This window comes from Salminus brasiliensis, chromosome 7, assembly GCF_030463535.1.
Source record: "Salminus brasiliensis chromosome 7, fSalBra1.hap2, whole genome shotgun sequence".
Classification (NCBI taxonomy): domain Eukaryota; kingdom Metazoa; phylum Chordata; class Actinopteri; order Characiformes; family Bryconidae; genus Salminus; species Salminus brasiliensis.
This window is the reverse complement of record NC_132884.1, coordinates 31,727,223-31,740,455: the sequence shown is the minus strand read 5'-3', so window position 1 is coordinate 31,740,455 and position 13,233 is coordinate 31,727,223. Positions and strand designations below refer to the sequence as shown.

At 43.4% G+C, this 13,233-nt stretch overlaps 1 protein-coding gene across 1 annotated transcript in view; it reads right to left on the bottom strand.

Annotated features, from left to right (window-relative positions):
• The window catches only part of plxna1b (plexin A1b), a 212,870-nt gene that overhangs the window by 139,471 nt on the left and 60,166 nt on the right, over window positions 1-13,233 (bottom strand). The window contains exon 3 of the mRNA XM_072684612.1: window positions 12,547-12,729. Within this exon, the coding sequence (XP_072540713.1) occupies window positions 12,547-12,729 (183 nt within the window). The remainder of the gene's footprint in view (window positions 1-12,546; window positions 12,730-13,233) is intronic.

Below are 13,233 nucleotides of genomic sequence, written 5' to 3'. Positions count from 1 at the left end.
ATGAACCCAAATGAACGTAATGAGCAGACCCCAAACAAACAATACTAAATAAATAAAATAAATAAAAATGTAGAATACGAGCCCTTAAAAAGACACTTCCGTGGGAATGAATCTACGTCGCAGGTCCACACATCATCTACAAAGCCCAGTCTGGTCAGGAGGCTCACAGCACACAACACAAGGGGTTGTTTACATATCACAGCCCTATTCAGTATCAGCATCGCGAAGACCAATATCTCTATAATGACTAACCGCTGATATACTGTGCAGCCCCAGGGCAGGGGTCTTTACACAGTATGTAAAATATACAGCACTGTGAGAGAGGGAGAGAGAGAGAGGAAAAACACAGCCCGACTCTGCATCTCTCTGCCAGACAGCAGCAGCATGCAAGTGTGTGTGAGAGAGGAGAAAGAGAGAGAGAGAGTGAGAGCGTGTGAGGAAGAGAGTGCGCGAGTGTGTGACAGGAATTAAAAGCCTCCTCAGAGGGGGCAGTCAGAGCAGGATAATCATGAATATTTCAGTACAAATGAAAAGATGAAATGAAAAGATGACAAGCTTTCACTCTCAATAGCTGTGCTCTCCATCTCTCTCCTCTGCACTCCCTTCTTCTCTCACATACACCCTCACTCTCTCGCGCGTTCTCTCTCTTTTTTCCCTCTCTGTGGCCTGCGGTCCAGGGACAAAAAAACTGAATGAATTTAAAGGTCAAAAAGAAAAAGATACAGTTATGTGTGTGTGTGTGAGTGTGAGTGTGTGAGTGTGTTTCAGTTTAGGAGACCGTGGAGCATCTTATCAGATTCCAGGCACAACAGGGAAAGACAGAGGCTTCTTTGTGAGTCTATATGTATGTGTGTGTTTCTAGGACACGACCATGTGAACCTGGAGCAAAACTAGCAGCATATGACAACCATGTGATAGCCAGGCTGACTCAGACACACACACACACACACACTCTTATACAAGCACAGACAGTCAAAGGAGTACCCAAATAACTCACCACATCTCCTAGAGCTAAACACAGACACACAAATAGACTATGTCCAAATATTTGTGGACACCCTGTAATAAACGCATTCAGCTACTTTACGCTACGCCCATTGCTGACAAAGAAGTGCAAACGCACACACACAGCTTATCAAGTCTTTGTAGAGAAGCACTATCAATAGAATAGGACTCTCTAGAGCAGATAAACATGAAACTATTGGCACCATGCCCAATGCCAGGCTTGTGCTAGAGAGGTATAAAGCCCCCCCTAGCATTGAGCGGTGGAATAATGGCCGGTGCTTCAACCAATACTTCTGGGATGAGCTGGGGCTGAGGTAGGGTCATACGTCGCTGAATGCAATCAAATCCACACAACAGTGATCCAGATTCTAGTAGAAAGCCTTCTTCCCTGGACAATAGAGACATTTACTCCAACAAAAGCAGGATCAACTTTTTTTCTTTTTAATAAATATGAATGAGTAGGTGTCCCAATACTTTTGTCTATTTACTTTATTTACCAAGCGTGTCCACACAGACCAAAATAGGCCCCATTAACTGTAGTCACATGAAATCTTGGGGAAACTAAATCTGTATTCTCTATTTCTTTGTATGGTGGCTGACGCGCTCGCGCACACACACACCCCCCCCCCAAGCCGGCAGAATGAGAGCAAGTTAAAGTAACACAAAGAGGGAGAGAGAGGAAAACTGAACAATCTTCAAAGTCCAGCACCTTTTCAACTCAATGATCAAAACTTCTATTCGTTGAATTAATTGATTACATTATATAAGCCTGCATCAAACTCGTATTCCATATTTCCTGCATTTGCAGGAAGTTTAGTACTGAAGTAAAATGTGTTCATTAGGCAATAAAACAATCCAATTAACAGTGGCTGTTCTGACGGTGATGTGCTTTTTAATTGTATGCAGAAGTACAGTTTGGTATCCAGTATGCTGATGCTACGCTTGGTGTCGTTATCACAATTAAACTGAGTATCTCAAAAACAGAATCTATAGTTCTCGTCTACGGACAAAAGTATTGGGACACCTGACGTTGTTTCTTCTGAAACAGTATCAATAAAAAAAGTTTATCCTGCTTCTGTTGGGGTGTACTGTCCAGGAGTGTTAGCGAGGTCAGGATGTTGGAGGATCACCACCCCACCTCATTTTATTAGTATTGGATGGAGCGCCAACCATCATTCCAGAGAGCACAGTTCCACAGCTCAATGCTCATCTGGCATTAGGCATGGTGCCAATAGGTTCATGTTTATCTGCTCAAGAAAGTCCTATTGTATTGACTGGACCTCCTTACAGGGATTACACAGCAGCTATGCAGTATGTGTGTGCATTTGCACATTTAAAGTAGCTGCATGCATTCATTAAAAGGGGTGTCCACAAACATTTGGACATGTCGCATACGTACCATATCACCAGGTTCTTGTTGTAACCAAGCCCTAATCGCCACCCCAGTAAAGAAATCTAGGTCGAAGGTTTGTTTTCAAAAGAATTACAAGATCCCACCGGAATTATGCTGCTTCCTTGGAAAATCGGCGGAATTCCCCTTTAAGGGAAGAGGAACGCCGACGGAAGAGTGAGGCAACCACGTGGCTAAAAGGTGCGTATTAACCAGCACTGCTCTTAATCCAATAAGCTTCATCCAATAATGCAATTCACACAATAAAGAAATCATCTCGCTGAATTCTGTAAGTAATAGCTCAGCAGATTAACATACAAAAGTGCTTAAACTGCGAGAGGCCTTTCTCAGATTAATTAGGAGTGATAATTTGATCTCGGTCAGGATTAAAAGCTATTTTGGTGCTCGTCAAGGAAAAGACAGAGAGACAGAGAGAGAGAGAGAGAGAGAGAGACAGACAGCGCGAGAGAAACCGAAAAGCTTCTCATTCAGAAGTCGCTCATTCGGTCACCTCTGACCCAATCCCACTGCTCTTTTTAAAAATGAAAAAATCAAATAATGATAGAAAACCCAGTCATCTCCCAGTTTCTCAGTGAAGGGAAATTACTGCGGACCTCCAGCCCAGGCCCCTGCGTGAGGAAGCTCTGGGTCAGCCTCCCCGCGCAACTCCAGAGGCCGCAATTAAACAGCACAAAGGCTCGGGATAAAACCTGTCACCTGACACCTGTCTATTCCATAAAGCGCCGCTTTCGGGTTCGTTCAGAGAGGGAGCTGAGATTTATGGGATTTGGAGTTCATTCCAGACTAAGTCCTCCTGCAGACAGGGGGCACGAGGACAGATTCTGAAGTCGTTTAAGAAAGAGAGAAGCAAAAACTGGGTGAAATAATGAGCAGAGGTGATAAAATCCAGGACCAGAAAGCCAAAAAAATAAAAAATAAAAAAATCCACCTCAAGATTTTGTTCCAACTGCCTGGGCTGTGCTGCTGCAACAAAATCCTGAGGTGGATTTTTTTTTTTTTTTTTTTTTTTTTTGGCTTTCTGAGCAAATTTCCTGGAAGTATACACATGTATACACATTTCCTAGAAGTATACACCCTATACACATGCATTTCTGGACAAGCTGAGAGCTAAAGAACAATCCCGTAAAGTAAAAGAAGCATGTGAACAGGCGGTGGAATCATATTTGTTTAGGATTTTACACAAATGCTAAAACTCAGCATTACATAGTCCTTGCGAGCGCATAGTTAGCAGTCTGGAGTGGCAAAGATAGATGGCGCTGTTCTGCCTTTTACAAGTCAGCAGAGAATCGCAATGAATTTTGAAGCTGTTCTTTTAAGGTAGAAAAATGCTACATTAGCTTTGTAGCTCCAGTGCAAAACTTAAAAGGTACATTTCAGACACTAAATATGTCTTGGCTGATCAAAAGGGGGGGTGTTAAATGTGAGGGGGGCTATTTTTTTTATTCCTTTAAATGCTACGAACACTAATTATGGCAGCATGGGGTTCAGAGCAATGGTCTGAAGATCCATTATTGCGCGTGTGTGTGTGTGTGTGTGTGTGTGTGTGTGTGTGTGTGTGTGTGTGTGTGTGTGCATGTATGTGTCCGTCACTCTGGGCTAAAGGTAATTTACCTCTGCAGCTCCAATTATGGCCTCTCTTTCGGACTCGGTGTCCAGAGCAGCATCATTTAAGTAATTGCTTTGGACTCTGGGTGTGCCTTTCTGCGCGAACGTGTGCACATCTGTGTGTGTGTACAAAGTGGAGGGGGTGAGGGGTGGCCCGTGTTCCAGAAAAATACATGCGAAGCAAAAGTGGAACATGTGGTGCTGTAGCAGCACATTCGTTGTCCCCTGGACGGCACACGCATTGTTAAGGCCCCTCTTAAACAAACCCAGTCCAGCAAACCTATTCCTCATCCATTATGCATTACTCCCTCTACTTCTCTTCATCTTGACAGATTAGTCCCGCTGAGAGGTGGTGCGACACCGCGTGATGAAGGGATCCTATTCCTCCGTTCTCCGGTGAGTTGGGTAAACGACTGCATCATTAAAACGAGGAAAAAAAAGAAGAAAAAAAAAATAATAAATCGGGCAGCGGTGACTTCATTCTGCTCCATCAGGTACAGAACACGCCGGATTCGCTCGCGTCTGTTCTCGTACGCACCTACGTTCCAGTGGGGAAACAGCGCTCCCTGACCTGATCAGGGGGAGACTACAGAGCTCAATTTAAAGACACAAGTCTGCTCACATGGTACACGTGACACACTCAGACCCGTTACATGTGATGCGTATGTGAGAGATGGAAGGAGAAAGAGAGGGACGTGCTGCTGTATAGCAATGGAATCTGTTCTTAACCAAAGGAGATATGCTGTATGTACTGCCTGTCGTGTCTCTCTCTCTCTAAGCACTCATCTGAAAGTGTGAGCAGTTTAGTGTGTCAGTGGAACAGAACCACAACAGTAGTCATTATAATAGGAGTGGGCAATCTAACACGAGTAACATCACAGGACGCTGGAGCTGCGTCACAGTAACGCTCTTCGCTTGCCATTTAAAAATACTATCAAAACTGGGGCTGTGTACGGGCAGGAACCTGACTATTCACATGCATCATCATACAGGGGTTACGATACAATCTACTGCGATATATTGTGATACTGTAAGAAAGATGAGAAATCTAATTAGAAGCATAAAACCACCATTTGAGTGAAATGAAGGTTTTCTTTTTATCCAATCAGAACAGCTTGATCTGAAGATCCAGAGCGGTTTGGGGTTTAAACACAACACAAAATGAACCACTGTCCGACACCAACTGCTGCATCTAAACTATTCATTAAAAAGCAGCAGCACTGTGTTTTAGAGAAGCGATGTGGTATTGTAAAACATATCACAATATACTTTGATTTATCAATATTATCCTAAACCCCCAACTAAAAATCTATGTTAAATCGTTCCTACTGCTCTGCCCTCCAAGTACGCTCTTTTTGGAATGAAACATGCGGCTGATCACTATGCTTTTAAGTACTGATGAGGTCTAGCAGTGGTGGTCAACACAGCACTATTTTATCAATCTTGTGATAAATGTCCTCGTAATGATTAAAATGATGCATGATCTCAATATTGTTAGCACTTAAACACTGATAAACTGTTTTCAACTGTTTTTTTAATGTTTCATTAAAAAGAGAGCATAATTAGTCTGGTTTAACTGCAGCTATATTAATTACATACTGCAACAAATGACGGATTTAAAGAAACTGCACTACTACTGTATAAAAGGCTTTAAGTAACTATCATATTTGGGCCACATCGTCCACCCTTCACATCCACAGTACACTTCTAGAAGCGCAGTGTGAGGCAATGTATAATGATGACGGCAACTTACTGCTATACTGTCCCCTCTATATAGAACATATCATCAATAATGAGAATTAGACCAGCGCTTATGATACTACTCATAATCCTATAATAACTCATTGTGTAGAGCTAGATGAGAACAGCAGGACCCCGTTTTCAACCAGAAATGTATACAGTCACTGAACAAAAACCTTCTCCATTTTTGCTATTTTTTTTTACATAATTTAAAGCTGGCAGCTGTTCTTCACATTGTCTCTGGATTTCACCAAAAATGGACCAATAGAATCAAGATTCAAAATTCCCTGGAATAAGTTTTCTTTCTATTGACTTCCATTGAAAGTTAAGAAGGTTTTTTCCTTGTCCTGTAAAGTTTTGGGGGATTTGGTGAGATATGAGGTTTCTGCAGGACAGCGATGCTATGCAGTTTTGCAGGTGTGTCTTAATTTTGCATGTGTACCCTAATCCTCCTGACCCCAACTGCACTGCGACAAGCCAGCCACTCATAAGCCAGATTCAGTTCCTGCCATAATCTGACTGATGGATTAAAGGAACAGCTCATTAGCCGTTCTGGGTTTTTATTCTGTGACTGTTGTACTGAGCTGTACAGTACACTTATATATATATTTATATTTATTTATATATAAATAAATAACACGCACACAGATACACACTTAATCTGCATGTCTCTCACCATTCATGGAGTATAACAACTCTGCCTGCTCTAAGAGACCCTCTGCCACGTCTGTCAATTTCACACCCCAACACACCTGACCACTATTACACAATAATTCCACAGAAGTGCTGGAGATGCGCTGCAGTGACAGTGATGGCAACAGTGACACCAGCTCCTAGATCAAATGAAAGGAGACATTCATGTGATTACAGGCAGAACCAGAAGCCCCTCAGTGTGATTGAGACGGACCAAATTAATATTAATGAGAACATGGGGCTATAATTAACAAGCTTATTACAGAGAGAGAGAGAGAGAGAGAGAGAGAGAGAGAGAGAGAGAGAGAGAGAGAGAGAGAGAGAGAGAGAGAGAGAGAGAGAGGGGGGCAGGCTGGAGTAGTGTGTGCTTGACTGAACTAATTCAGGATGACAGCGAAGCCATTTACTCAAAAAACAATGTGTCGGAATGACCTACTCAACCCACTCAGACGCCACAGCTACAGGGAGAGAAGGCGAGAAAGAGGGCGAGAGAGATAGGAGAAGAATAAGGGAGAGAGAGAGAGGGGGTGATGGAAATAAAAATGAAAAAGGACAGTGAGGACAGTCACCTACAGGGAAGGACAAAAGACATAACTAGTGGAAACTTGTTCAGACAGGGAAAACAGCACCAATCTGTGTATACGTTATCACAGTGGAGGGGTGCAACTGTATGAATGGCTGGCTGGCTGGCCAGCCAAAGCAGGATGTCTGTGCATGTGTGTGTGTGTGTGTGTGTGTGTGTGTGTGTGTGCGCCTGTCTCTCAGTCTGTCTGGAGAGCTATACTGTACAGTCCGTGCCTCCATCTGTTCTCTGGCTGCCCAGAAGCTTGCTAAGCCCCACACACTCGTCCAAGAGTGGCGCCCTCCTCCTCCTCCTGCTCTGGCCCCTCTGTGCGCACACACACACTACTGCAGATACCCCCCACCCCCACAACAAGCAGGGGTGTAAATCTCTAACCTCAACAGTTCCATTACTTCTATTTCTATAGCAAACCTGAACAGCTTTAAATATGATTGACCTCTTTTAGGAATTTGCATTGAAATCTGAAATTGAACATTATTTGATTCCAACAAGTCTTCAGGAATCGGTGAGGCATCGCGGCTTCAGAACAAACCGATTCAATGAGGATTCTTTAGGTAAAAATTCAATGAATCATAAACTCCATTAGATTTGTTTCAGCTTGATTCATCCATCCACTCATCATCTTATCCGCTTCTTCCCGGTCAGGGTCACGGTTGATCCGAAGCCAACCCAGAATCATTGGGTGCAAGGCAGGAATACCCCCTGGACAGATGCCAGTCCATAACAGAGTAGCGCACACACACTTATTCACTCGCACCTTGGGGCAATTCAATTAAGCCAGTTCACCTACCATGTCTGTTTTTGGGAGGTGAGAGGAAGCCAGAAACCATGGGGAGGACAAACCAAACTCCTCACAGACAGTGAGCGGAGATATACCCCAGAGCTATGCAACACACTTTTTCCTTCCTCCCCCAATGATGATTCTTCAGGAAATGATTCAATGAATCATAAAATCTCTACCTTTGCCATAATTCAGTTCGATTTAATTTGATTCAAATACATTTTGAAGGTAGCAATCTAACAAAGCAGGGTTCAGGGTTCATACACTTTAACCAATTTCAAATTTAAGGACCTTCCATGACTTCTGAACTACCAAAAAAACTAAATTCCAGGAATCAAAATTTTCACATAATTTGTTTACAGGAATAGTTTGTCCATGCTAGCAGCTGAAAGACTGTCCAGGCTAGCTATTAACAACATAATGCACGTTGATGATACCATGGCCAACGGTCCAAGGTACAATGTGCATGGTCATCTGAAATACGGGCAGCGACTGGTCATATGAAAAAGCTTGCTACTGTAAAAGTTTATGTTTTATATTATTATATAAAATGAAGACAGGCGCTCAATACAATATTTTCCATGACTTTTAAATACTATTTAATTTTATTTAGGACTAGGATTTAGGATTTATATAGGACTATTCAGTACTGGATTTCAGCATGTTTATTTTCTCCCATTGCCACAATTCAGTTCAATTTAACTTGATTCAAATGCATTTTGTAGGTAACAATCTAAAAAACAATCAATTCAATGATCATTTCTTAAAGAAATGTTTCAATGAATCATAAAATCTGTACCTTCCATACAATTACATTGTGATTCTCTTTAAATACATTTTGTAGGTAACAACCAAACAAACCAGAATCAATTCAACATAGATTCCTTAGGAAATGATTCAATGAATCATACAATCTTTATCTTTGTTTAGTTTGATTAAAGTATAGTTTTGTAGTAACTATTTAACAAAGCATGTTCATCACAATTCGGTCCAATTAGATACATTATATTACAGCCTATCATAACCCTTTCGGGGTCAAAAGAAATTGTACAGAAATTTGATAGTTTTATTCTGTAATAGTGTTTAAATGACTGATCTGTCACACTTCTTTACCTCAACAGCAGAAACAGCCCATATTCAGGCCCTATTTCATTCAAGCCATTCAAAGCCACCAATCACCACAACACAAGGACTTCTTTATTTTCTTTATTTTATAGACCCTCAGTAGCGAGTATGACACAGCCTAGTGCACACACACAAACCAACCCACCACCACCCCCGAGAGCACTCTAGCCTCTATTCCCGCTCGCCCCAGCTCTGACCCGCAAAACTCACACAGAGTCTGAGTAATAATACAAACATTTGTTTTTGAAAAATGTAAATGCAGTTCATTAAATAGCTCCCGCTTCTTTCATCCCTCATGTACACTCTCCTCTCTTCTCTCCCCCTCTTTCAAGTGGAGAGCTACAGCTAGATTAGAGGACCTCTGAGCTTCTCTGAGGACCACTGGGGAGCCCATCGCTGACCAGTCTCTGCCCTCTCGCAGTGCCACTCGGTCAGCTGCGGCGCCGTCGCTTTTAGCCTGATTGAAGAGCCCTCCGAGGTCCAGACAATCAAGAGGCACACACAGTGGGCCGAGAGAGGCCATCACAGGAGAGGGGTCAGTGATGCTAAAGAGTGCTCTCTGCGGATTTGACCAAGTGTTGGGATGGACGGGGTACGAGCACGCCTTACTTGCACTGGTTACATATATTAAAAAATAAAAAAGTGTGTGTGCATGTATGTGCATGCGTGTGCACGCAACACACACACACACACACTCCTGAACAGGGGACAGAATGTCTTTCACATTCAGTGATATCTTTTCCTCCTCATAAAAAGGGCAAACATTGACACCTGCTAGACTAATTTGCATTTGGGAGAACAGAGTTTCATCAACGCCTCCTTCAGGAGCTCAAACTTTATGAGCGTTTCCACATACAGCTCATATGACTATGTTGGAGCTGCTTTTGGAGCCCAGACGATCCATTGTACTGGTTGATGCCATGTCAGTAATGAACCTAATGAACATGTTCATTTTTTAAACAGTAATGAACAGCTGAATTGCAAAGCAGTCTCTATAAGAACAGTAGTATCTCTGAAACGCTAACCATGCCTGTCCCTCTGAGGCAAAGAAAATATTTAAAACAAGGAGCCGAGAAGAAGACAAGAGAGGAGAGGAGCGCATATATAGTATAGTCTGCAGTGATCCATCGGACCCAACAGATAGCAGTGACCGCTTGCATGAATTCAGGTCGCCTGTGCAAGTTAGCAAAAAATTCAACAGAGGACCAATAATTTACACCACTGGAACTCATTTAACGCCCAAATAAACTGCATTTACAGCTTATTAGCCCCAACAGCAGTCCAAAACATTATAGTCTAATCCAAGTGTCCCGATTCTGTCTTAATGAACCCCTAATGATCTTGTGTGTCTTTCAAATAAAACCACCCCAGTACTGTAGAGCAGCAGTGAAGAGCTGAATTAATAAGCAGCCTCTATAAGAACAGCAGTATCTCTGAAATGCTAACCATACCCGTCTCTCAGAAGCGGAGGAAATAGTTAAAAGGAGTCGACGAGGAGAGGACAGGACAGGAGAGGAGAGGAGAGGAGCACATAAGTAGCGTAGCTCATGAAATACAAAGCTCCATTATAACTCCATCTCCATCTTAAATCTCCAAGTACCCTCTTCATCTCGCGCTCGCTCTCTCTCTCGCACTCGCGCACACACGCACATGCTCGCTCGCTCCTGGGTATTGGCCACAGCCTGTCCTCCATTTCACATCTCAGTGAATCCATCATGTGATGCCTCAGTGGTCTCTTCTGCCTCCTCCAATCCCCTTGCTGCCCCCCCTCAACACATATACACACACACGCAAAACATAATGAAAATGTCAAAGAGTGAGCCTATCGAACGCGAATATGGAAATATCCACTCGCTGCGTGGAGTGCTCAGTTAGCTCTAGCATATGAGCCATGTCAATCTAAATACAGGAAGGACGCCCGATCGTTCTCCAGTCTTCCTCGTCCCCATAACATCTGAATAATGCGACCAGGATCTCCTACCCCGGAGGAGCCCGTAGGGATCAAAGCGATTGGTTCTCCGCTCACATCTGAAATGATGGCGGAGAATTTCGAGAGCTAGCGATGAGCATTACCAGCTGCATAACCACATGTCTTCACAGTCCGTGGCAGAAACTGGACAGTTAGAAATGAAAGGCTGCCAGAAGCAGTCACTCTCCATTTCCAATAAGGAATAGCGGAGTTACAAGAGAGAGAATGAGACCAGTTGGGTCAGTTCAACACAGAGTAGCATTTAATGGGCACACCTGCGCACACAGACACACACACATACATGAAATGATGAATTATAGTACATGGAAATGTCTGAGAAAAGAAAGATCTGAGGAATAAATAAATGAATAAATAAAAACAAATAAACCAATGTATTCATATTCATTCATATACGTCCAGATGTTTAGACACACCTGCATACTCAACGCTTCCTCAAAACTAGACTGTGGTATAAACTGGGAGTTCGTCCTTCCTTTGCCTGCCGTAGCTGCCTCTGCTCTACTGGGAAGGCTCCACACTAGATGCAGTAACATTCAATGTGTGGACAAAAATATGTGGACACACCTTCTAATGAATGCATCCAGCTACATTAAGTTGTACCTATTGCTGAGACAGATGTGCAGATGCACACATACACACAGCTTGTCTAGTCATTATAGAGACATATCGGCAACAGAATAGACTCTCTGGAGCAGATAAATATGAACCGTTTGGCACCATGCCTCATGCCAGGCGTGGGCTAGAGGGGTAGAAAGCATTGTGGAGCAGTGGAATTCTGTTCTCCGGTACGATGGTGCTCCATCCAATACGGTTGGGATGAGCTGGGGTGGTGATCGCCCAACACCCCGACCTCATCAACGCTGAATGCAATCCAAAATCTAGTAGAAGGTCTTCCCTGGACAGCAGAGACCGCTACTCCAACAAAAGCAGGATAGAATATTTCAAAAGTAATAATCAATGAGCAGGTGCCCCAAAAGTTTTGTTTAAATAGTGTAGCTGTGAGAATTTGGTAGCATTCAGTCACAAGAGCATTAGTGAGATCAGATATCGATGTTCTATGATTAGAACACACATGCCACTTCAGCTCATGCCAAATGTATTGGATGGAGCTCCAGAGATGCCAGTTCCAGTGCTCCACTGTGAAATGCTGGGGGGCTTTGGCCATGGTGACCTTGGGCTTATGTGCGGCTGCTCTAGAAGATCCCATTCTACTGGCAGTGCTTTTGTATGACTATACAAGCAGCAGGCGCCACTGAAGTAGCCAAGTCTCCAGAACCTTGACTACCCTACTTCTGGTTGCCAGTCAACCGAGATGAACTAGAGCTCAAAGAAGGGATTCTAGATTAGCTGTTTTAGCTGATAGTCTTGATGAAATGCTCATAGTATTAACTGTGTTGGCTTTCCAACCTTCACAGTGTCTACTTCCATCCGAGGTCCATTATCACATAGCAAAAAGGCTACGAGAGCCTATTTCACAAAAGAAAAGAAAGGAAACAGCCCAGTTTCCAGATACTGCTCCCTTCCTGTACTCTAAACAGGGAAATTCCTTTACAGCACTGTCATAGTGAGATGGCAGTAGAGTCCAGCGCATGGAAAGAGGAGGTGTGTCTTACCTTCTTCATGCGGCCAGTGCGGGTGCCAGTGAAGACCACAGTGTTGCCGCGGTAATCGTAGGCTGCCACCGAGGTCATCCCGTCATCCTTGTCTATGAACAGTGGAATGCCCTCAATGGTGCTGGTGCCGCCCAGAGGCTGGTTGAAGTCCTGCCCGCAGAAGTTATCGTCGATCTGCAGAGGCTGCAAAAGAGAAGAAGGAAAGGTGAATGAGTTATTCAGCTTCCATCAGGCCTGATGACATGATCTGAACTATTCCAACTATTCCAAGAACAGTCCAGCCTGAACCGAACCACAGAGCGGAGTTCACCAAACCAAACCGGAAAGCCTATAAAATCAGCAGGTGCTAGCAGAGTCTGGCCAGGTGCTAGGCTGAAAGCTAAGCCTACCAGACCCTACTATAATCTCTACGGGTAGCTGAATGCACACCCTGCCGACCGGACCCTCAGTGCTATCAGGCAAAACTCTGGAATTATTTCAAAGGGTTGTTACAGTGTAATGCTAGGCTAAGCTAGGCTAGGCAGCATTGCTCTGGGTCGCTTCAGGGATGTAAACCTACCAATAAATGCTTGCGCAACATAACAGGGTGGTAAATAATCAAATAAACTGTTACACCCAAGTCACAAAATAACCCTTAAAATTCTCCCACTTGAGATTCACAATATGGACAAAAGTATCGGGACACCT